At 41.1% G+C, this 24,897-nt stretch overlaps 1 protein-coding gene across 2 annotated transcripts in view; it reads left to right on the top strand.

Annotated features, from left to right (window-relative positions):
• sept12 (septin 12) overlaps positions 1-24,897 on the top strand; it is a 62,494-nt gene that overhangs the window by 16,203 nt on the left and 21,394 nt on the right. Inside the window, exon 1 of one of the 2 annotated variants that reach the window (XM_041062585.1) lies at positions 18,255-18,311. The exons of the other annotated variant lie outside the window; for it this stretch is intronic. Coding sequence (XP_040918519.1) covers positions 18,275-18,311 — 37 coding nt within the window. The 5' untranslated portion in view covers positions 18,255-18,274. Of the gene's footprint in view, positions 1-18,254; positions 18,312-24,897 lie in introns of those variants that run through there. 2 annotated transcript variants of the gene reach the window in all.

The following is a 24,897-nucleotide window of genomic DNA, read 5'->3' as shown; positions in this document are numbered from 1 at the left end:
TTACTCACTGAATGTTCAGCTTGAGGATTTGAAAAAAAAAACTCTGTTGTAAACCTATGGTGTAATTTAGACATCAAACTGTGCAGAGAATGCAGCTTCAGTCTGATCTTTGGCAGCAGCTTCATGAGAGCACACGTGAACATTGCTGCCGTCATCTGTGTTCATGCTGTAAATAACAGCCTAATGTGCCTTAATGGGTGTTCACAGTGAAATGATTGTTTTTGCTCTACCCAGCGCTTTGCTCAGATGGTTTGTTTCCCATAAAAAAGCATGAAAACAAAAAAAAAAGTGGCCCCTGGGGGCCTTTTCCTCTACTCCCTTCCTCTGCTCTTAGAGAAACACAAAGAGGAAAAGTCAGACAGTGGAAGAAAGCAATGCAGAGAAAGAGTGAAACAAAAAAAAAGTTTGTCAAGTTCAACTTCAAACTGAAGTAGAGAATAATGTTTTATCCCTCAGTAATGAAACTGTGGGAATCCAGCCCATAATTTCATGTCAGCCCTGTATGTTATGTACTGAATACAGATCAGTATTGTTCTCTTTGTTCCCATCACCCCACAGATTATTATCCCCTGTTATTATTCCTTGTTCATATCTCTCTCCACATCTCCTTCACTGTGGAAATGCTTATCTCTCCTTCCATTTTTCCACACCTCTTTGCTTCATCGCTTCTGCATTCCTCTCTCTACCCGTTCACCCCAGTCTCTTTCTGCTGCCTCCCAGTGTCTGCGATTAGAAATATGCAGTGTCCAAACACCACCACCAATACCATCACTATCTGCTATAACTTTATTCACTTCTTCTTCTCTGCTCTTTTATTTGTTTTTACTTTTCTGACCTCCTCTCTCTCTCTCTCTCTCTCTCTCTCTCTCTCTCTCTCTCCTTAGCCATCACGCCCAGGCTTGTCTGGACTGTCCCCTCCCAGTTCCTCACTCTGTCTGATTCAAACTTTAATGACAGTGAATTATGGAATAAACCCCCTCCTATCAGATGCCTAAGCCACCGTCCTGTCTCACTCTGCTCACTTTATATTGTTACAGTTTATATATGTTGGTAAGACAGGTGACAGCAACAACTCATGACACACAGCATCTCAGAAAAAAAAAACTCCTGGTATCTGATAACTGCTGCTCTGATACTAATCATTGATCCATCATGGCATTTGACTGATAGAAGCAACAGTGACGATTCAGATATGTTTATCGTTGACCGAACAGAACAGATGTGAGTGTGCAGCTGGAACAGCTCTAAATGTTCTAAATCAAATCTGTAACTGAATCTTTTTGTTGAATAAGTCAATGAATGTAAAATAAGAAAAAGAGGAAGAAAAGAAAAACTCCTTTTTGGCTTATAAAGAAAAAATAAAGTTTTGTTGTATGTTTTTTCTGATCCATTCACAATTCAAGATTCACAGATCATCAGTCTGATCCATTAATTGTTACACATCAGCAATTACGGTTTATTTATTTCTTAGCTGTTTCCAGGCCAGCAGGTTACTCTACCAGGGATGGCAACAGGAACTGATTGCACTTAAACCAAAGTAGATTATCCAAAATGTGAACAATATTAAGGGAAAATTCTGGATCAGGTGTTAGTGGAACTGACTGACTCCGTGGCAGCATTATACCTCTTTTCACTGTGGACCTTTGAAATAGGACTGGAAACAGGAAGTAGGATCTTTTCAGAGGGGAACCTCCTTTTTTTCTGCTGTTTGTTGCTGTTTCACGCAGCTAGTTTGTCCTTCCCATCAGCCCAGTTTTTGAACCCGGTTTCCTGTCCAGTTGTTTTGTTCAAGGCCCTGAAATGTGTTTCCTGCCTCTGATAAGATCAGCTCACCCTCGCCGCTCACGGCTTGTTATATGAACCTACACACAGAATAGACAGTAATGGACACACACTGACAAATGTAAAACGGGGAGGATGACAGGCAAACATGAAAAGACTTCAGATGACTACATCTAACCCCAAACATGCCCCTTGCAGAAGAGAGGGTCAGTTAACATAACCTCACTATGTTAAAGTGTTCTCAAAATATCTCACACACATTCAATAACTCTTTAATAGCAGCTTCCATTTTAAATACAGGGAGAGACAGAGAGAAACAAGAAAGGAAAGGACAAGAAGGTCGGGGTGTGTGTCATGAGAAGCAGTGAGAGGCAAAGTTAGGAGCGCACAGTAAATCAAAGCACCGTAAATCAGCAGCTGGTGGATTGTATTTGTGTGACGACAGAGTAACAACACAGAAGACGAGCTGTCTCATGGACACGGTTTGTGTTCTGTCTGCTAACACACAGTGAGATGTTGGGTATTGACGTGGGGGGGGGGGCTGTAATGCAAAGCTGCGTTATGTGTGTGGATCTGTATCTGGATTTACAGTACGCCAAGTAAGCAACACCTAAATCAGAGGATTTATGCTGCCTACATAAAATCACCTAATATTTAAACCAATAAATCAATCAACAAAAAAATAACTAATAACATTTAACATTATTCAGCTAATTGGCAGCTAATTGGATCATATTGGGTGATCTTTGAAAAGTGGAAGTCGTGATTGGAGACACATGAAAATAAACTGGTCTGATCTTTTAAAAGTTGAAAGACATGGAGATGTTATGACATGGATGATTTCTACTGATTTCTACTGATTTAGGATTCAGACAAGAGATGATGTGAGTTCTACACAAGTTATGATGATGTTCACATTTATTCAGAGCACATTTTCTGTTCATATCCAAAGAATGGCTTAATATCTAGTCACTAGGGGTGTGCGATATGACGATATTAGATCGTGAAGGATTAGAAAGTGTTGACGATCTGCCAGAGGAGAGATATCGTATTATCATCTATAGAGCACATGACTGCGGTCAAGCCAGCCGTTCCAACATTTCAAGCTCCCGTGTTACAGACTTTACAGTAAATAGACTGATGTGGTTGAGAAAGTCAGCGCTCGGATGCCACAGCGTGGACCAACTTCCGATTTTCAAAATAAAAATGTGGGTTATTGAAAGGAAATGAAGACACGTGTCAGTGTGATCCTGTACTGGTTTTTAATCATTATGTCACATGACCTAGAGGCTACTGAAAAAAATTGATTGTATATATCAAAAATTGATGATCAGGAGTGTTAAAAACTAATAAACAGAGGTGTATCTCAACCAGCCAGTGTAGTACTATGATCATACACTGATTCCGAGTCATTAGGTCACATGACCTGGAAGCAATTGAACTTGAGAAGTATGCAATGAATGTTCAATAAATGAATGTAGCTGGAATGTATTAAGTGTCAAAATTATTTAAAACAGTTTGGCAATTCAGTGATAAATGAGCCTGCCTTTTATTAGGTGACCTTTTTCTAGAATTAAATTAAATTTATTGCAATACAGGGCATCATATATCGTTACTGTATTGATATCATATTGAATCGTGGCGTACTGCACTGTATCGAGGTACACATCGTATCGTGAAATGGAAAATGCATCGAGTCATGGTAATGAAAGTGATGTTTCTGAGATTGCCCAAAAACAGACTGAAGTCCCTCAGCCTGGAGATGACACTGAGAATACTATGAGGCGGAACCCACAGAGAGCAAGAAAGAAACCAACCAACTCAAAGCAATGCTAACTGAAAAGTTCAAAATGGAAGATCTGGGAAGACTGAAGCACTTTCTGGGAATTGACTGAGCAAACAGAAGGTCAAGTTGTTATGTCACAGAAAAGATATGTGAACAAAATACTGGAAAGATTTGAAATGGAAGACTGCAGGTCCAGGGAGACCCCGTGTGAGCTGAAACTGGACTATACAGAACATGCTGGAAAAATGACAAACCCAAGAAAGTATAGCGAGACAGTGGGAAGTCTAATATATTTATCCACATGCACTAGGCCAGACATAAGTTTTGTGGTCAGTAAACTCTCTCAGCACTTTGAATACCAACTGAAGAACACTGGAACACTGTAAAACATGTGTTCAGGTACCTTAAAAGTACAGCAGAACAGGGTTTATGCTTCAAAAGAAATGACATAAGTAAACTAGGCTTGAGAGTCTACAGTGATGCAGACTGAGCATCAGAGAGAACAGACAGGCGTAATATCTCAGGTTATTGTGTCAGTCTAAGTGAAGGAAGCTCTCTGATCTCATGGAAGACAAGAAAACAACCAACAGTTGCACTGTCTACCTGCGAAGCAGAATACATTGCCTTAGCATCAGCTATACAGGAATGTATATATCTGGAAAAGCTACTCAAGGGAATGGACAAATATGAGTATGCACAAACAAAAGTGTATGAGGACAACCAGGGTACCATAGCACTTGCCAAAAACCCTGTAAATAGGCAAAGGTGCAAACACATAGACATCAAGTACCACTTCATAAGGGAGATTGTAAACAGTGGTAGGGTACTTTAGAGTATTTTCCTACTGAGCAAATACTTGCTGACGTGATGACAAAGCTGGCCACTAAAGTAAAACTAAGAAGGTTTGCTCAGGATATGTTTGGCACATAGAAGTGTTAAAAATGTTGTATTTGTTGTATAGGCCTACATAAAGGTCAAAAGAGAAAGATGTGTTTTTGTTATTTATCGATCAGAATGAAACTAGTTGCTCCCCATTAGTCTGCTAAACATCTATTAACCCGTCCATCTGCCAGGTGCCTGCTGTACCTCGTTCTTAAGCTCCTGCGTGAGGCTCTCAGCCTGGTCCAGGGCAAACCCGGAGACAAGCTCTGTGGTCAGCACGTGTCTGTATAACTATAGATGTGTAGATATGAATCTATCTTTGTTTATGTAATTTGAGTGTAACATGTCTCTTGAATGGAGCAAAGCCTGAATTACAGATAGTTCTTGAAAACAGGTAGGATGTCGATCAACCAATGAAATGGAAAGAAAAACGCGTGTGAATGTGACATGTATTTACACTTAGACATTTGCTACATAATACCTGAATTTCTTTGCACACTGGGCTTCTCTAATTTAGTCACACTCCAGTGCTAGCTCTGTTCTCATTACATCTATCAGATGCTCTGGAAACATATTCAGCACCGTCATCAGATTGTTGACATCACTGTTGATACTCTGAGCCACACCGGGGTACTGGTGAAACACAGGGGGAAAAAAATGTAATTTTAAAATTGGGGGAAATAACAAAGACCATCATAGGTGTCATCAACATCAGGTTCACGTTAAGGTTGACGCTATTTTATTTGTACCTGTAGGTAGATTTGTTTTGCAGTCAGTTTTGACACATATACACAGAACACAAAACACAAAGAAATTTAACACAAAACCATCACACATTTCTGTGGTGTTTTCTTTAATAATCTCACTTTCAAATACCGTAAATCATCATCACATGTAATCCAATAACTATGTTTTAAACTGTATCTTTATACTATATTGTAATTCACAGCGACTGTAGTCACAGCGACCGTGACCTTTGACCTCTCACCTCCAAAATCTACTCAGTTCATCTTTGAGTGACAGTGAACATTTGTGCAAACTTTAAAGAACATCCTTCAAAGTATTCTTCAGATATCACATTTGCCAGGATAAATTTAAATGTACGATCACAGCGAATGTGACCTTTGGCCTCTGACCTCCAAAGTCTACTCAGTTCATCCTTGAGGCACAGTTGACATTTGTGCAAAGTTTGAAAGCCATCCCTCAAACGGTTTTTACAATATCACATTACCATGCAAAACATAAATAAGGTCATAGTGACCTTGCCCTTTGACCTTTGACCTCCAAACTCCTTTCAGGAATGCCCAAGTTTGACAGAGAGACCTCAAAGTCACACAGAAGACACAGAAGATATCATGATATAAGATATCAACTTGAATTGCCCCCCAGGGGACAAATAAAGTTCCTGATTGATTGATTGATTGGTTGATTGGTTGATTGATTGATTGATTGATTGATTGATCATAGACATAGAAGAATCCGTGACATCATCATCATCCATGATGTTACTATAGGGACATCATGTTAGGGGACATCAAAGCTCAACACTATATAGTGACATCACTATATGTGATGACATCATATACAGTGATGACATCACATATAAATAAGGCTGCAGCTCTTCAGACAGCTATCTTTTCTTGTGACACAAAACTGTGAAGAAGTGAGCAATTGTGAGCGGATAACACAGGGACACCAGACAAGATCAAGACAGCCTGTTACTTCAAGCAAGAAGACAAGCAAAAAAAACAACCTGCTACTTCAAGCAAGAAGATAAGCAAAAGGACAACCTGCTACTTCAAGCAAGAAGACAAGCAAAAGGACAACTTGCTACTTCAAGCAAGAAGACAGGCTAAAGGACAATCTGCTACTTAAAGCAAAACGATCTTACCACCTACAAAGATGTCAAGTCCTACCTTCACGTCCAACAACAGGAGGACCCCAAGACAGGGCAGAGTCAGGAATAAAATTTTTGCGCTTCAAGATGAAATTAAGAAGCTTAATGACATGTTGGAAAGGGAAAGGGCCCACCTTCACAGAGAGCAAACCTGGAGAATCCAACTCTGGCAAGAGTTGGATGAAACCAGGAAAGAACTGGATAACCAGAAAGCCCTGAAAGAACTCCATATGAACAGGGCAAAAGAAGCAAGAAAAGAACTAAACAAGCAGCAAAAGCGCAGATGGACAAGACCAGCTCAAGCTATGAGCAAGGACAATTTTGCGGCTGAGCTTGCGGCGGAGAAGGAGAAAAACAAGGCTCTCCAAAACGAACTGGAGAGTCTGAGACATTCTTACCAAGAGCTCAGCCAAAGTTATAAAAGTGATATGCTTAGAGCCAGGCAGCAGGCTGACAATCTGCAGCATGAGCTTAAGAAACAAACTGAGTTTCATGCAAAGAAGGAGTCACAGAGCCTGCACTTGAGACTGAAAGCTGAGAATAACCGCCTTCGCCAAAACATGGACAAAGAGATCAAGAAGGCCAAAAAAGCTGCTGTGGAGCAGGAGAGGATTTTTCAGAGAGAGCTGGAGGACATGACAGCTCAGTTTGCAACCAAGCTCTCCCTCAACGAGATCCGTAAAGACATAAAAACTGAGACAGAGAACAATAGGCTTTCCTGCCAAAGGAATACCAGGCGTGAGGAGAAGCCACAAAAAAAGCCCACAGCCAAGCTCAAGACCTGCCCTAAGACTGTCCCTGATGCCCAACCCATGGCAGTTGACATGCCTGATGAGATCCTCGCCCAGACAGCAAAGAAGACAGTCTGGATGAGAGCCCCAACCTTTGTGTGGGGTTCATCAGCATGGAACTGAAAACTGCCCCCCCCCCCCAACCCCGCACCCTACACCCCCACCCAACCCCACACCCCCCACCCTACCCCACCCTACCCCACCCTACTCTACCCTACCCTACCCCACCCTACCCTACCCTACCCTACCCTAAACCCCACCCTACCCCACCCTACCCTACCCCACCCCACCCCCCCACCCCCTAGGTGGTAGTTGACAACAGACAACTGACAACTACCACCCAGCACCCCCCCTACCCCCATCCCAAAAAAAAAAAAAAAAAAAAAAAAAAAACCTGCCTACGGTGCTTTATTTCATATTAGTTCTCAATGGTGCAATCAGGATGCTGAAAGTTTTGGTAATTAGATAGGAACCTAACTGATGATCAAACCTGTTGTGGAGTACTTGTCTTTTCTTTTTGTGTGTGTGTTTTTTTTTTTTTTAACTGAGAGAAACTACACCTCTTTGGGCCCAGGTTCGCGATATGAGGGGATTAGTCATTAATTTACGACCTCTATGCTGTGTCTCATACCAGGGTTCATCAGCTCATTTAGTAAGGGGCTCTCCAGGGCTGGACTGGGACAAAAAAACAGCCCTGGCATTTTTGGCTTAGACCGACCCCTCATAATTAGCGGTGCACAATGGACTGTACTGTAATGAGGCTGTACTGTAAGTATGTAAAAATGGAATAAAAAGAGGTGTATCTCAACCAGCCAGTGTAGTGCTATGATCCTGCACTGATTTTGAGTCATTAGGTCACATGACCTGGAAGCTATTGAGCTAAAGTGCTAATATTTACATTTAAAACTTATTAAAAATATTAGGAATGTTAGGAACCAATCATGGCGAAGTACGAGCAGTGCTCATATTTTTATTTGTGTAGCGGGTAGCCATGGCAGACAACGAAAGTGAAAGGTTGGAGTCTGGAGCTGGTTTGGGTTTTCTCCAAACAACAAAGCGCAAACAACTGTTTACAAACAAACTTGCAAAGTTTGCACAGAGAAGGTTCGTGCAACAATTTGAAACAATTTGCTGAGAGCCAAGCAGCGAGGCCAACCACACATCAGCCAGTGGTAATGGCTAAAGACATTACACAGAAACAACCAACTATAACGCAAGCCTTTGATAAAAGCACGCCATATGAGAGAAGTAGCAAACGGTGGAAAGAGGTGACTGACGCAGTTACTTTTTACCTAGCAAAAGATATGATTCCTATCAAAACAGTGGAAAATTACGGTTTCAAAAGACTGCTCAAAGTAATTGAGCAGCAATTAACTTCACTGTAAAAATGAACTGTGATAAAATCGTGATCGTGATTTTACCATTAAAAAATCATGATATGATAGTTTTGCCATATCGCCCACCCCTACTAGTCACCATTGTTAATTTTCATTCCTGCTCCTGATTTTGATGTAACTTCAGTCTTTTGATGAAAATATCTATACATTTAGTCAAATTTCAGTTGTTCAGTGTTTGTTGTTTGTTGATAATGTTTGTTAAAAGACATGTCAGTTTAGTTTCAGGCTACAGGTGTCACCATTTTGTTGTGTAGAGTTACCATGGTTACAGGCGTTAGGTTAGTGGAAAGGGCTGTTTACTTGTTCACAAACACAGTGTCCATGTCCCTCTGCCCTGCAGTAACACAGCAGACTGTGTCCCTCTGTCTGTAGCATACAGTCACATACTGTGCGGCTAAGTTTGCTGTATGTTCCTGTGGCTTTTCACTGTCTCACTCTGTGAAGTTTGGGATTAACTGATCAAACAAAGTATTCTACCTGTTGTCCACTGAGCACAGACTCAGCACTTGTTGTGTAGTCCTGTTTCGGTGGTTTGACTGTGGTCACTGAGTCTGGACTTGATCAGGATCAGTCTCTGGTTTGTGTCTCTAACAGTAAAAAGATTTTCTCCTGGTTTATATTCATGGTTTAAGGTTCAGAGAGCTGTTAAGGTTGTTTTGAGTTGAGCTTTGCTTCGTCCAATGTTCCAGATCATCAGGCATCTTTACCTCCACCAGGGAGGTTATGTGTTCACCTGTGTCTGTTTGTTGTCGGGGTTTTTTGTTTTTCTTTGTTTATTTGTCAGCCACTGAATTCTTATTTTGAAGCCACTAAATTTGGTTGTGGATCTGGTTAAAGAGGAAGCATAATGCATATTTCCACATTTTCTCAGGAAATTATGTCAAAAATCAGACGTTTTTAGCAAAATGAAGATGATGGCTGATGTGTGTCCCCATCAAACACAAACCTGGAATAGCGTAAGGATAATAGGGTTGTAAATGACTATATGGAAAGAGATTATGCTGCTGTTCATGACAGAATGTCCTCCTCTGTTTTCTATGCTGAGTAGTAGAGGACAGTCAGCAGTGAGTCCAGTGGACATTTCCTTCCTCGTTTTCCTCTCCTGCTTTATGAGTGCTGCTTGGTAAAACTGTTGAGGAATCCCTTGTTACACACAAATCTGCTGTTTGCTTTGTGAAAGGCTGGTTCGTACATGTTCCCAGTGGAGGCTCCAAAGTCTCTGTGGAGAATGTTGTAGACCCGAAGGGTCAGAGACTCGCAGGTCCTGTCATGGATGTGTCTCATTCACTCAGTGCTGCCGCGCTTGAAGGAAGAGTGTGTGTGTGTGTGTTATTAGGTAAAGAAGCAGCAGTCGCCTGCAGCAGGGTTTGGCTCAGATTTGTTTTCAATCTGTTTCGTTGACCTAACATGACTGCCCTTTGGCTTCTGGAATCAAAAGCATGAGCCGTGGAAACAATCCTGTGTGTGCTTCACACACCTATTGACTGCTGATCTAAGAGTGGGATTTTTTGTAGAATCATTTTTATACAGTAAGTGTAAGTTCTAGGTTGGTTTATTTGTGTTTCCATTTTGACTCATCTTCTCTCATTAGTTGGGTTGTGATCAAGTGTTCAGTGTCAGATAAATACAGAAATAAGACACTAATCATAAAAAATAATCTGATAAATGTTTCATGCCCTAATCAGGATGGTTTCTTAATGAATTGAAAGAATGAACAGAGTTGTTAATGGGGCAGTAATGACCCCTAGTTCAGAGTGGTCAGCTATCACAAAGAAACTCTCGAGAGCTGCTCTTAATAAAAAATATTTAATTCTTTACTCTTAGTGATGGATCATTTTACTTATTATCTGGTAATGTAGAGTTTTCTTCAGTCTAATTATCAGAGCTGCTAAAAACTTCAGTCATGTATGTCTGTGTATGTCACATGTAGAACCCTGTGTGACCTTTTGTATGCCCACCACACCCTAACTTACATAGCTGCCATTATCCCTAATCATTATCTCTCCTCCAATTAGATTCACAAGGGGGTGTTCCCATGATGTGCATTGGCAGGTCCTTGTAATGTGCTCCTTGGCCTCTGGGGGGGAGGGGGCAAGATTCACTGCTAATCCCTCTAATGTAAGAAAGGCCGAGGGATAAAGAGGAAGGTCGAAGAAAGAGGAAAGACAGACAGATCAGAGAGAAGAGAGACTGGGAGGACAGGAGGACTTAGCGAAAGGATGAAGGAAATGATGGGAGAGAAAGAGACAGTTATTAAATTCCTTCCTCTTGTGCCACAGGCGGGGTCATGTTCTGTGAGCATTTGGTGAGAATACCTGACCTTAAATCTTATATCCATCCTCAGCTCTTCACAGCCACAGTGTGAGTGATTTTTTATCACCGATACCCACTGAATAGAGTGCAGGGAACATCAGCAGTCTGTCCTGCACAGACGAAAAGCTCTCATAACATCAGAAATAAAGCTGAAATCCACTCTTCAGGCTACATGTGGCAGTGGTAAACGTCAGTGGTTGCACATAATGGCAAAGGGGAACTTTAGGCTAACGTCAACAGCTGTCGATTTAAGGATTATAAGTGTGAGCGGTATAGGTCATAATCTGTGCCATAAAACTGTGAAATTTGTCTACAGCATGTATGAAGAATAAAGCTAATCATAATAAATGAATGGATCACTCCTCACTCAAACTTTAAATTATTAACAACAGCCCATACAATAAGTTTGTTGTCTCCTGAAAGCCCCTTCTATCCATGCAATCTTTTGTAAGTTTGGTGCATGACATATTTGGATGTCTGTGGAAAAAAATCCATTCATTATCACAATTATTATTACTAGTTGTTAGATGCTCTTTTCTTTTCTGGTGGTTTGGTTTATTTCAGGCTAGAGAGGTCGGCCTGTGAGCTGAAGGTCTGCAGTTCAGTACACAGAGCAGCAGCGCTTAGAGTCTACTTTAGATGACTCAGGATATCAACTTTGAACACTCCTGCAAAAACTGATGTTATTTGATAGATGGCACTACAGCAGCCTACATTTATATGGCCATAACTCAGTGATCTTAAGCATAGCTCACTCTTAGAACCCAAATCCAAATATTCCCAGGCCAATATTCTGTGTTGAAATAACAAATTGAAAGGACTGTGGAGCTTTGAAGGAGTTATGTGTTTTAGTGCTTTCTGTGATCCTAATTGTTAAACATTTGGAAGCTATCCAGCTGCTGAACTGTGCTGTGTGTGTGTGTTGATGTTATGTTTTGTTGAGGGCCCAGGGCCACACAGTACTGTACTTAACTTCACATCAACAGGAAACTGTAAAGCTTCAAGTACCACTCTGAGCAAAGCTTTAGAGCCTGACTCATCTTTAATAGACCCCTCTGTCTGTGGAAGTGAGTGTGTTCATATTCTTTGAGGTTGGGGCACAGACACTTGTTTGAAAGACAACCTCTTAAATAATGGTTGTTTCTGAGTTCAAGCTGTACGGAGACATTTACAGGACAAAGTGTCTCAGCTCTGACGTCCACAGCAGAGTTAACCCCTCATCTCCGAAATATGGTGTGCAGTTAGAAAAGGGGCAGTCCACAGATTTTTACACTTAAAGATCAGTTTACTGCTCATGAGGAGCTTTACTCAGCTCATGAAAACAGTCGTATAATGTCCTCTGGACATTAGTTTTGTCAAAATCTGACAAAAATGACACAGATGATGTCATGGTGAAGTCATCTGCATCATCTCAGCTTGAGTTTAGACACTACAGATTTATACTAGAAAACCGACATCATCTGGAGGTGCAGAGTTTGCAGTGGCTTCTCTCCGCAAGAGGCGTCACAGCTGTGTTTTTCAGTCATCCATCTCGCCATGTAGACAAGGCGTGAGGCGAAGATGGTGTATTTGCAATCATCTTCAGACAAAAGAGAGTGAAGAAACAGAAAATAATAGAGATAGAAAGATAGATGGAGACACTGATGGCGGAAGTAACCTGTGCCTCTCCTCAGACTATCGACAGGTCATAAACCTCCTCTTGACTATGAGGAAATACCTAAGATAAGATGTTTACATTTTAGTGTGTGTGTGTGTGTGTGCGTGTGCATGTGTGTGTGTGTGCAGCTGCTTGTGTACGTAATCCCCTGAATTGCCAGAGTCCTGGGTGTGTCTGTTTGTTTGTGGTGTGTGTGTGCATGGAGCCACATCAACTCTCTGACCCTCACAACGACCCTGCTGTTAATGCTTCTACACTTTTTCATTCTGTTTTCTGCCAACATGAAGGAGCGCTTTATTGTTCCTATTCAGCCTTTTGCTTTATTACTGAGAGCGCCATGGTGATTGATGTTACATTGCAGGTGGGATGACCTACATGGGTAACAGCAAGGCAGAAGGAAAATGGATGGAAAGTTAAACAGCGTTTCAAATGATACACCCAGAATTACAGTAAATGTGGATGAAAACGTTCAACCTAAATTCATGGAAATCTTTGCTAACATCATTTTATCCTGTGGACATGTCCATCACAAATTTTGTTGCGTATGTTGTGACTGAAAGTGAATCACTAAAGCTGCACTTTTACCCAGCTAAAGTCTGATCTTGTCTCAACCTCCTTGTACATCTTGCTTAAGAATGGTTTCTGTTGGTTTTGTCTATTTGTACCAGTCTTCTTCTGTGAAAGAGAATAATTAGCCAAAACCTTTTTTAGATGGACCGCAGCCAGCCCTGTCAACGCAAATGTCTGTGGCCAGCTGGTGAAGTTACACCATTGGTCACCTTTACACCCAGTCTTGTTCATGGCTATCTTCCATAAACAGTCTTTGCCAGGCTTTGTATTTAGTTTTGTAAATTTAACCGTTAAACTATTTTACTAAAGAAAGCACGATTGTGACATAAAAACTACACTGAACTCAGATCATCCTTGCAAAAAAACATAATTCATAACACTGGTCAATGAGAAACTGAAGTTAAGAAAGACATATTTTAATAGTGATAGATATATAGAGTCACAGTAAAGCCAAGAAATGTGAAGCAGGACAAGAGTTTACAACCTTGCTAGTGGCTCTGAGTGCTAACATCAGCATGCTAACATTCACAACAACAATGCTAACATGCTGGTGTTTGGCAGGTGTAATGTTTACCTTTTTTGTTTAACATGTCAGCATAGTAACATCTGTTGCCACTGAACACAAAGCATGAGGCAGATGGGAACGACAGTAAAGGACCTTAATCAGTTTAGTACAGATATGAATGTCTCTTCCAAATGATAGCCCCAGTAGTTGCCACAACATTTCACACAAATAGACAAGAGGCAAGTCAGGGGATCAGCAAAGCCATTAGGCTTCATTCTGGATATCCCTAACACATTTCATTGCAACCCATCCAACAGTAATTGAGATATTTCAGTCTGTACTGTGGGGCGACTGACCAGCCGTCCTTAGAGGGGACCATTGCTGTGAATGCAGTGTCAAAGGTTCTGTATGCGCACTGATTAATCAAAAGAAAAAGAAAGTTGAATGGTATAATGCCACATCATTACGAAAGCACCTAACCACAGCACACCAGGCTTTGTATTTCCATTACTTTTACAGATCATATCCATGTTACCTACGGGAGGAATTCCGAGGTTTTTCGTGACCCTCTGACCTTTTGGCTAGCATCGCCACTACACCACCTTGTCTGGCTCTTGACAGTTGTGTAAGAATAGATCAGAGTAATGATTAACTTCAGCTCATCTCACAAATATACACACACCACTGACATGGTTTGTGCTTGTGAAAGGGACAGAGAGAGGGGAGGGAGAAACAGAGAAAAAGAGAGACCCTTTTCACTCATCCAACAACAGTAGTGTCCTCATATGCTTTTCCATCACACACAAGAAAGAACACATGGAAACATGAGTGCACACAAACAGACAACACAAACAGAAAAAATGAACAGGTGTTACAGATAAAGTGGCAGGACCAAATTGTGTTCACTCATACACCACAAACACAACAGAAACAAAGTGTTGAGGGGCTTGTTCAAAGCTGGAGAAACACTGGGTCAACAACATACAGATCTTGTTGTCCTGTCACAGCCCAAACAGATGCCTCTTTTCTCTTACTTTGAGGATGAGGCCAGGTTGGGCCTGTCTCCTTTGTGTAACAGAGAGGTAGATGCAGTGACTCAGATGGCTTTAAGAGGATCCTGGGTTGGATCTGTGTCTGTGCAGATCTGTGTCACTTTTAAACTAAACAATAACCACCACAGTCTGTCAGTGAAAAAAGCCCCCTCACAGTGCTAAAGCTCTGCCACAAGCTACTTATTTAGCAGTTTATTGGTTAAGTCACAAACGGTTGAAATGCATTAAACATACAGATCACTGGTCATTTCTGAATGTGTGGAAAAATCTGGAAATTTTCTTCTTGGCTGCTTTTTGTTTAATATATATGTACGGAGGGAAAAAAAAAAAGGTTTACTTGGTCACATGACCATCATTTCCATACAGTGTTTTCTGGAAGCCTGATTTACCCTTTGACTTGTGAGTGCTTTCCTTCAATTTGCCGTAAACATGCTGGGATACACTTCATCCCCCTTGTGACAGTGACCTGGAATAAGTGGGAATGAAGTGTACTGAATGACTGAATGTACTGTATGTAACAGACCTGTCTGCAGTCTTGACATAATGTGACTGTGGTTGCTAAACTATGCCTATAAATGACAAACCGTGTGTGATGTGTTGACTTTGGTTGCAACTGTACACCTAAACTACAATACCTCAGACATTCTGTCTTACACATATTTGTAGTGAATTCTTGCATAGATGAGTGGACGAACATGAGGCATAATTATCAGTATATATGAATGCCAAAGCATTATTTTGTCTAAGAGCAAAGTTTACAGAGTTACAAAGTGGCTTATTGAGGGAAACGTGATGCCTGCATTCGTCCTTGCACTGGCCTAAACATGTTTCTAAACCAGCATAAAATATCACACCTGACATCACAACAACACTGGTGTATTCTGGTTAATGCTGTCATGAGGGTGAGGGCTGACAGGGTGTACCCTCTACCAAAAAAATGTGTGATGATTTGCTGAGAGAGGAAAACACCAACCATAGCTCTCACATTGTTACATGCTTAATCTGCGCTGTTCTCTCTGTGAACACTAGTAGCAGTAGCGAAAAGAAAGGAAAGATTTAAAGCTGCTAGTGGCACCACATGCTGGTAGAACAGCTGCGTTGGTGTGGGGTGTTGTTTAAGCTATTAATGAAGTAAAGTGCTATTCAGGAAGTCCTGAAATCTTCAATCTGTTAAACTGGAGGATAATCAAACACCAAACAGCACGCTTGTGATACTCATAATAAATGAATTTTGCAACCTGGACCTTGTATGGTCAATGTGCAAAATTGAGGACATAGTTGAAAACTGTTGTTGAGCCGCTATAAACAACAACGTTCAATGGAAAGTAGCTAAAGCTTGAAAAATTGCTCAATTTCACTAGATGACGTAATATTATATTTAGCACCATATTTGCATTCTGCCTGGTGCCAGCTGGTCTCATCCCTTTAGCTGTTAGCTAGAGTTTTAACTTAGCTAGAAATTAGGAAATATGTTTTTTGGCATCCACTCACTGAGTACTTTATTAAGAACACCTGTTCACCTGCTTATTCATGCAGTTATCCAACCAGCCAATCAAGTGGCAGCAATATGATGAATAAAATCCTACAGACACAAGTCAGGAGCTTCAGTTAAGGTTCACAGCAAACGTGAATAAAGCAAAATGTTTCCTTGTTTCACTTTGGGCCCAATCAATCATGGTCTGAATGTCACAGTCTGTCTCAGTATTGTTGTTGACCATGTTCACCCCTTTATGGCCACAGTTCACCATCTTCTAATGGCTACTTCCAGCAGGATAATGCCCCATGACACAAAGCTCAAGTCGCCTCAAACTGATTTCATGAACATGACAGTGAGTTCAGTGTATTTCCTTGACCTCCCCAGGCACCAGACGAGAATCCAGTAGAACACCTTTGGGATGTGGTAGAGCAGGAAATTGGCAGCTTGAATGATGTGATGAATCATGTCAACATGACATCTTGTGGATCCCATGCCACGAAGACCCTAAGTCACCGAAATTAGGAATCATCTGCTGGGGATGAGTAGCTTTCACTGGGCCAACAAGTTCCATGGACAGACTGACTGATACCCATAGGGCAAGATACAATCACTTAGGAGCCATGCTATTTTAAATGTGTTTGTCAGTGTCATGGTAGATAACGTGTGTGTTTCAGCTAAATTCAGTATCTGGCAAACAGCTTGTGCATTCTTTCACACATATACAGAAAATGCTGTGTTCCTCCAAAGAAGACACACACACACACCTCATAATATAGAGTAAAACAGCAGGAACATTTAGAGCAGTGAGTGACAGGGCTAAGAAAAACATTCCTACAAGAGGAGATCCTTATTTTATTGATGTGTGAGATAGTTTCGTTTTGCTTCACAGAGAGTTTACAGATAGTTAGAGATAAATGACATAAATTCACCACAGTTTATCTCAGCCACGATTGCTGACGTTTCTCTCTTTCAGTGTGTGTCTCTCTAGGTGTTGACAGATAGAGACTTTGCAATTGCACTGTTTCACCACTTGGGGGAAGCACTGAAGCCTTTCGTGGAATTCACCACCATCCTCTAAAGCAGTAGCTCTTAAAGCTGGGTGCTTCATCATGTTTCACAGGCTCTACAGCCACAATAATGTAAGAGTGACTCAGAACTGTTACCACTCACACATAAACAAGAGACACTATGCTGTTCAATACAAAAATGCCAGATGGATAAAATCTAATTTGAAACCATAAATCTAATATTACATTTGATTAATTCTTTTCATTAACCTTTATTACTGCCATAGATTTCATTATTATTAGACACTGATAACTGCAATACAGTAATAAGGATGACAACCACTCAATGGTCACCACTGACCATGTGATGGTCAATGGTGTCAAATGGAGCACTAAGATCTAACAAGACAAGTACAGAGACTAGTCCTTTGTCTGATGCAGTTAGTAGGTCATTTGTAACTGTCACTAATGCTGTCTCTGTGCTATGATTCACTCTAAATCCTGACTGAAAATCCTCAAATAAATGATTGTTCTATAGAAAGTCACACGTCTGATTGGAGACTGCCTTCTAAAGGATCTTAGAGAGAAAGGGGAATGTTAGATACTGACTCTCTTTGAGCCTGGGGACAGAGCTGAAGAGAAGCCTGAGGTTGTTTTTATTCTCCTTTTAATGATTTCCATCAGGAGTTGGTAGAGACCAACAACAGAGCTAAACAAGAGGGAATATTGGATTCATCAGGCGGACACAGAAACCACTCTAAATGGTCATGTTGTTCTGTGTTGCTAACATGTTCACAATAACCACTTTTAAGCTGTACAGCTTTAAGGATAGCAAGCAGGAAGGATAAAGGAGAGGAACGTGTAGAGGCTTTGCTGGTATTTATAACTTTTCCTTTTGTTCAGTTTGAACAAGCCACAGTTTGAAACAGTGGCACAAACTCTGCAGATTGAAAACATATAGTAGAAGCATCGTTATTATCTTAGCTGTACGTTGGTGTTGACACATAGTTAAATTGCAGAAGATCTAACCAGGAAAGAGTTTCCCCCACAGGCCAGGAAATGCATCATCCTCTGACACACACACACACACACACACACACACAGTGCCACGCCCCTCTGCACACTCAGGCAGTGAAAGGACATCCTGCCCAGTTGTATATGTATGTCAGTTCTGACGGCTTTGCCTCCACACCAGGTAACGAACAGCTCTCTCCTTCCTGTTTTCAGCCCCTTTAAACAGCTTATGACTGGAACTCGTGTTTTACACCAGTATGGTTCTTTTCATGTGCTTCTGTACGTGGTTAGTCAGACGTGTTCTGTGGTTACAGTGTTTCAGGTTTGGCAGTTAACATCTGAACATGTGTAAACTAGTCTGTTGGCAGCTTAGCACAGGGAACAGAAAGTGTATTGATAACATTTTAACTACAGTACAAACAGCTGGTCATGAATGTTTACGGGGAAATGCTTTTTGTGATGAAGAGTAATGTTCACATGAATTGTAGTGTGATTATTACAGCATTACTTGTTTTTTAAAGGCACAGTTTATTACTTGACATATTATGTCCTATATTGAAGGAGAAGCTATCTATTGTAATTCAAAATGATTATCGTAAACTGTCCATTCATATGTTCACAACACTTTGCAGAGTCAGACTTTACATTGCAGTTACTGCCATTGAAAAGTGTGCTACTGCTTTTACCAAGGATACACTGCAACGCCTTGAATTCTGTTTTTTTTTCTTGTAACTGTCAACAAATTCCATGAAGTGATCAAAACCACTCACTTCCCTCCTCTGTTTGTGGCACTCAGCTCCAAATCCTTTGGTTCTAACTGAAGACGTAAACCTTAAAAAAAAACCTTTTTGTGTGTTCTTAATTGTTTTTAATAGTTGGACAAAAACTGTGCTTTTCAGCACAGATAAATAGGATATATATCGGGGTTTGATACAACAGTAATTGATTGGAGGATGCCTTCATTGCTCGTTTTGCTCTGCATGTGGGACTTTTTGACAGTAAAAGAGCAAGAAAACTATATCACATCACCAGACATATCCTTTAAGTCCCATCCGAGAGATGCTTTGCATTTTAAGTGTCTCTCTCCGTTTTTACATATGAAAGTTCCTGTGTTTCCTGTTACAGCTCAGGTTGAGTTTAAATCGATTTCATCATAACCTGACAGATGGCAGCTTGATAACAGAAACACTCATGAAGGCAAGAAAAAACATCATGTTGCTTCTCAAGTATGAGCACAGTCACAATACATGGCAGGTATATACATGCCATGGTGACCCTTCATTATGTTGAAAATGAGAACCTGTAGTCACTCTTTAACACCTACTTCTGAGTAATCAGATGAGATGTGAAAGTGCCGTAAGGGAGATGTGAAATTAGCTAGAAAGTGATGGTGGTAGATGGATATTTTTAATGTGGGCGAACAGTGTGGAGACATTTCTCCTCACTAGAGTTATACTGCTGTGTAACGATACTGTTTTACAGACATACCGGAAATTAGATATGGTGTTTCCTCTCACAGCACAAGGCTGTGTGTTTGATTTGTTTGAGGAGTGTGGACGGGATTCTCTAGTTTTGCAACAACTGATGTGAAAATCACGGAAATCATTTTCATAACAGTCACACTTCCCTATTTTTCTTCTTTCAAACGTTTATCTTTTCCTGGGCTTAAAGATACATCTCTATCTATTTTCCACGTTCAATGTGTCACAGATATGACTGTGATTTGGGAAAACATCCATCAACAGAAGATAAGCTCCTGTCTTAGTTTATAGTTTATAGTAAAATAAATGTACATCAAAAACACAACACATACCAACAGAATGTTCAAGAAAAAAGTTGAATTGTGAAATTGTGTTATTGTTCTTAAGTATCCATCCGTTAGATATAGCCATGAGAGGAGGCAGTGTAAACCCTGGACAGGTTGCCAGTCAATCACAGGGAGATAAAGAACGTTGTGATTCACATTGTCAGGTTCGCATTTACACCAATGGACAGTTTACAGTCACCAGATAACCTAAGCTGACATAAATGTTGCAGCTGTTGCAGTCTGTAGCTGTTGTGCAGTAAGATTAAAGTAACCTCAACTCAACACCAGAAACCACACACCAGTGAAGCAATATGTCACATGACCTGACCATGATGTCTGTTTCAACCTCAGGAGTCCACTGACAAAGCTATTCTAATATATGGTTTGTTTACTGTTTGTTCATCTATAGTTGTTAGGGCCCAAACACCAGTGGTGCGCCTTCCTACAAAATATTAAAGTCAAAGCCCCCACCTTTAAATTTGACGTAGACAGATGTCACATCTCCTGAATTTTTTTCACAGATTGAAACTATTTACAGGCATTCTGTTTAAAACAGCCCCTCGTAGAGAATTAACCTGAGCGACTTCAAATTTGTTAGGTTGCATCTAAAGACCTTTGCTACGCTAAATTGCCATGTTTTGTAGCTTACATGGAATGCTCTTAATGTGGTATGCTGTTCATTTTTGCCCAAACCATGAAACAGGAAGTTGTTGAAACTCAAATATTCGTTGTTAAATCTTCCCCAAACTTCAAGTATTATAAGCGTCTCAGCCTGAAGACATCTGCATGCTAACATTCAATCACGGTCATAGCACCACCTACTGACAGCAGTAGATGGCATGTGTGATGCTTTGATGTACTCGTACTTGCAGGTTGACCAGATCCTTTTCACATTAGGTAAAAAAAAAAACCTTGATGGCGCTATGTTGTGAAGTGTGTCTGAGGGCAAAAGGACAGAGAGTCAAGCCCCTTTTTGTTGAGTTCACCTATAAGAGTTCTGGACCCAAGAGTTGAACTCAGAAACAAAGACATGATACATTTCAAACAAAGGCAGTTTATTGTGTTGCAAAAGGTGAGCTTTGTTGGAGGAGTTGGGCAGGCAGGCCTTTGTAGTATGTGCTATCTTCTTTGATAGATTTCATTCACCTATGCACACAGCAGAATTACTGACAATGTCAAACTTATAAGGACATCACTTCTTGATCTGAGATCTAATTTAGGTTCAAGGGCGAATCTAAATCAACTGTGGTGAGGTGCTAAATTGGTCATAGTTGACTTTCACAAACCTCCTCTCACCTAGTAACATTTATCTAGAGCCAGCCACCTGAGAACGCTGACTGTTGACTGAACAGGAAAACCCCATTTTCACTCTGAACAATTCCAATTTTAAAAAGGTCCTTTTTTGCTTTATATTTGGTTGCTGATTCATTTTCAGCACCTTTTTTTAGGGTCACTCACCGCAGGGGCTGCATGGCAATAACTAAAGCCGACGTGAAAATGAACGTTTTCATCAACTCAGAGCTTGATAGAGGAGGACACTGCTGGACAGTCAAAAATAAAATATTGAAAATATAGAGGAGGAAAGAGGAGAAAGACAGGAAAAAATGTGGTGCAAATGGTGTGAGTCTCTGAAGAATTATAGTTGGATTCATCTAATTGGTTTTATAGATCACAGCCTCGTGGAACTACAGACAGTATCATGGCTGCAGCCCTACACCACCATCCCACACTGACTGGCAGCTCAGCCACTGCTGGGGGGAGGGGGGGGGGGGGGGGGGGTGTTGTAGTCCCTTTCCTCTCAGGGATTAGTGCAAGCTCCTTGGGCCATTTGCATGTGAATGGATCCTGGAGCTGCTTTTATCCACCAACACCCTCCTCCCTCTCTCTCTCTCTCTCTCTCCACTCCTCCTAACATCAGGGTGATCCAGAGAGAGGCTGAGGGAGAGAGGTGGTCAGAGAGGGAAAGAGAGAGTGCAGGACAATCACCGCAAGCAAAAAGAGGGGTTTAGAGAACAGACAGAGTTCTTCCATCTCTCAGGTTTTTCAGAGAGCCCTTCACTGCCGACCAGGGATTCACACAACTGGCTTTTGTGAATGAGAGAAGGTAGGAATTTATTTTTTGTTTCTCTCATTCTCCATGGATATCAGCAGGGTACGCTCATTCTCCCGGGCTAACAATGAAAGCTGACAGGACTGGCCCACTTTGGCGGTCAGAATGAGGGTGGGGGGTTGGAGAGGTGGGGGGTTGTTAGGCCTCTGCGGGCTTCTTGGTGTTGAATCGGAAAGACCTTTAAAGTCGGCGCTGTTACTTGAAACTGAAGTGCACAAGACTCAGAACGTGCTGTAAGTTCTGCTTTGTGGTCAGTTGATCAAATGTTGAACACACATGAACAAACTGAGTGCTGTAGTATCTTTGAATACCAAGCAAATTTTCATTTACCTGCTTCTCTCAGTTATTAATAAACTGCTCTTTGTAACATGTTTCATATGTTCTCATCCTGAGGAAATTTATTTATCTATTTCTATGCTACCTTTTAAAGCTCTTTATAAGGGTTAACTGTCATGTGAAAGAAGAAAATAGCAGACGGGTTGGAGGCAAACCCTCGGATCACCCAAACATGTTTGGAAGAGAAAATGAAGGTGAACAGTAAAATTATAAGCCAAACCATCCATCATAGTTTACAGACCCACTTCCTGTTTCAACTCTGACCTGCTGTTCTTGCTGCAGTTGTAAGCTCACAGTTGTTGTATTATTAGCAACATTTCTCCTGCGCTTACTTTTAGTTTGACCTCCGAACAAAGTGGTTAGATAATCTGGATAAAGTGTTGGTTTGTTTCCAACCTGACTGCTCACGTTTGATGCCTCATCAGGGTTTTTCTATTGGCCCAGGTTGGTCACACCATGCCAAACTGTACCATGTTGCCATGCCTTTCCACTACAGCCTCTCACAGGAAGGGACCAGCTGCACCGAACAGCGCTGCTATGGTCCTGCTTGGTTGCAGTGCTGACCACAACCGAACCACAACATTCTCACATGCCCAGCTGCTAAACTCATGCATCAGTGTCAGTGACCAGACATAAGTCTCTGTCTGTAGCTTCAACCTGAACCTCTGCGGTTTGGAGTTCGCTTTCACTCCTGTGTTCCTGTTTGGTCTTTCACATATCAGCCTCATTTCACTGTTTACTAATCCATTTCAGCTGCATCTCAGCTGTGTTAACTTACAGCCGGTGCAAATCCAACTTTTCATATAGTTACTGCTTCACATTAAAACACTTTCTACAGGCAGGATGCTTTTATTGTGAAAACAGTAATTGGAAATTCACTGAGCTGCAGGCAACAGACTGTGATTTGTGACTAACACAGCTCCAACACGTCATCAAGTATTTTACCTTGCTGTGTGGGGAAGTGGGAAAACTCTTGCATCACAGCAGAGTGGCTCAACTTCGCCTCACAGTGAAGAGCTAAGTTTACAGGAATTGTCCTTAATAAGCTACAGACATATACAGTAATGTTTTTTTTTATACAAACACAGCAGGTTGTTCAACAAATCCACGTTTTCAGAGATGAAGTGAGTCTCCTGGTTGCCATCTTTGTTTGGGTGAGAGGAGTCACATTGTGAGATATCTCACTGTATACCAGTTTGAACAGAGGGAGGCAATGACTGTGATTCTGTGAATAATTATCAATCAGTATTGTTCTTTGATCTCTAAGATGATCAGCTATATTGTTTAAAGACAGTGTTCTGGAAGGAAATTAAGATTATTTTAGTAATAATCTAAAGTTTATTGGTCATTGTTTTTATATAAGCGAATCCTTATTCTTGTTTATTTCACAGTATATGTTATACTACACATGTTTTTTCCCTCCTCATTGACTCATGATGCGTATTACCCAGTTTGAGTTGAAAAGTCAGTAGAACATTTAGCTTGATGACAGGTGTTTTTCATGCAGCGTTACAATGGAAAACTGTGTGTGGTTCCTTCCTATTCATGTGCAAGAGGAAGTCTGTTATTAGAAGCAAACCCTGATACATTTATGAACTATAACAGCAGATACTCAGAAATATGAGCTGGATCGTTGTGCACCTGTGCAGAAGAGCTGCAGCCTTTCTACAGAGTTGAGTTCAGGGGAGTTAACTGTAGCTACAGAACCTGGAACGGTGATGGGCTGCTGTTCATTAGCCTTGTTTAAACAGACACCCCTCTACATTGCCATTAAGAAGACCTCTCATTATGCTCATTAAGCTTTGTTTATTTACACCAACCAAACAAAGCTGCCATTATGCTGACTCAGAGTGTGATTTCAGATAGCATGCTGGCATTCCTGAATCAGAGGTGTGACGTGTAACACAACAGTGGTGGCATCTGCCCTGCCATGGCCAGACGTTGATTCGCCTCCTAAATTATTGCTGAAACAACAGCAACTGAGACAGCCTACTACTTGTGTGTGTGTGTGTGTGTGTGTGTGTGTGTGTGTGTGTGTGTGTGTGTGTGTGTGTGTGTGTGTGTGTGTGTGTGTGTGTGTGTGTGAATGCAGCACTTTTCTGTTCAGGCAAGTTCTGTTTTTAACTCTTGTCGACTTCAGACTTTATCCTCACTCCACATTCTAATTCCTCTAGGTGTTTTGTGAAATGTTCTACCCCTTGGAACTCCACACGTACTGTTGTTAATCATGATTCATTGTGTGGTAAGTTCAAGCTGAGGATCAAGTCATGTTGAATAGGACCTAAAAGCCTTGGGGGAGTTCATTTGGTGTAGTTATGGTTCACACTTAAGCTGTCATGGTCTGTCATTGACCAGTCTACTTCAAACAAAGTTCTTGTCGTATTGTCTTAACATCGTCTTACAAAAGCCCTTTCTGAGGGCACAGTCACACCCAACAATAGACAATACAACAATCACACACATACTTCAAGAAGTGATTAGCAGAGATGTGAACATAGGTAGAGGTGAACTTTT

This window comes from Toxotes jaculatrix, chromosome 18, assembly GCF_017976425.1.
Source record: "Toxotes jaculatrix isolate fToxJac2 chromosome 18, fToxJac2.pri, whole genome shotgun sequence".
NCBI classification, from domain to species: domain Eukaryota; kingdom Metazoa; phylum Chordata; class Actinopteri; family Toxotidae; genus Toxotes; species Toxotes jaculatrix.
The sequence above is the reverse complement of the archived record's forward strand: the minus strand, read 5'-3'. Positions and strand labels throughout refer to the sequence as shown.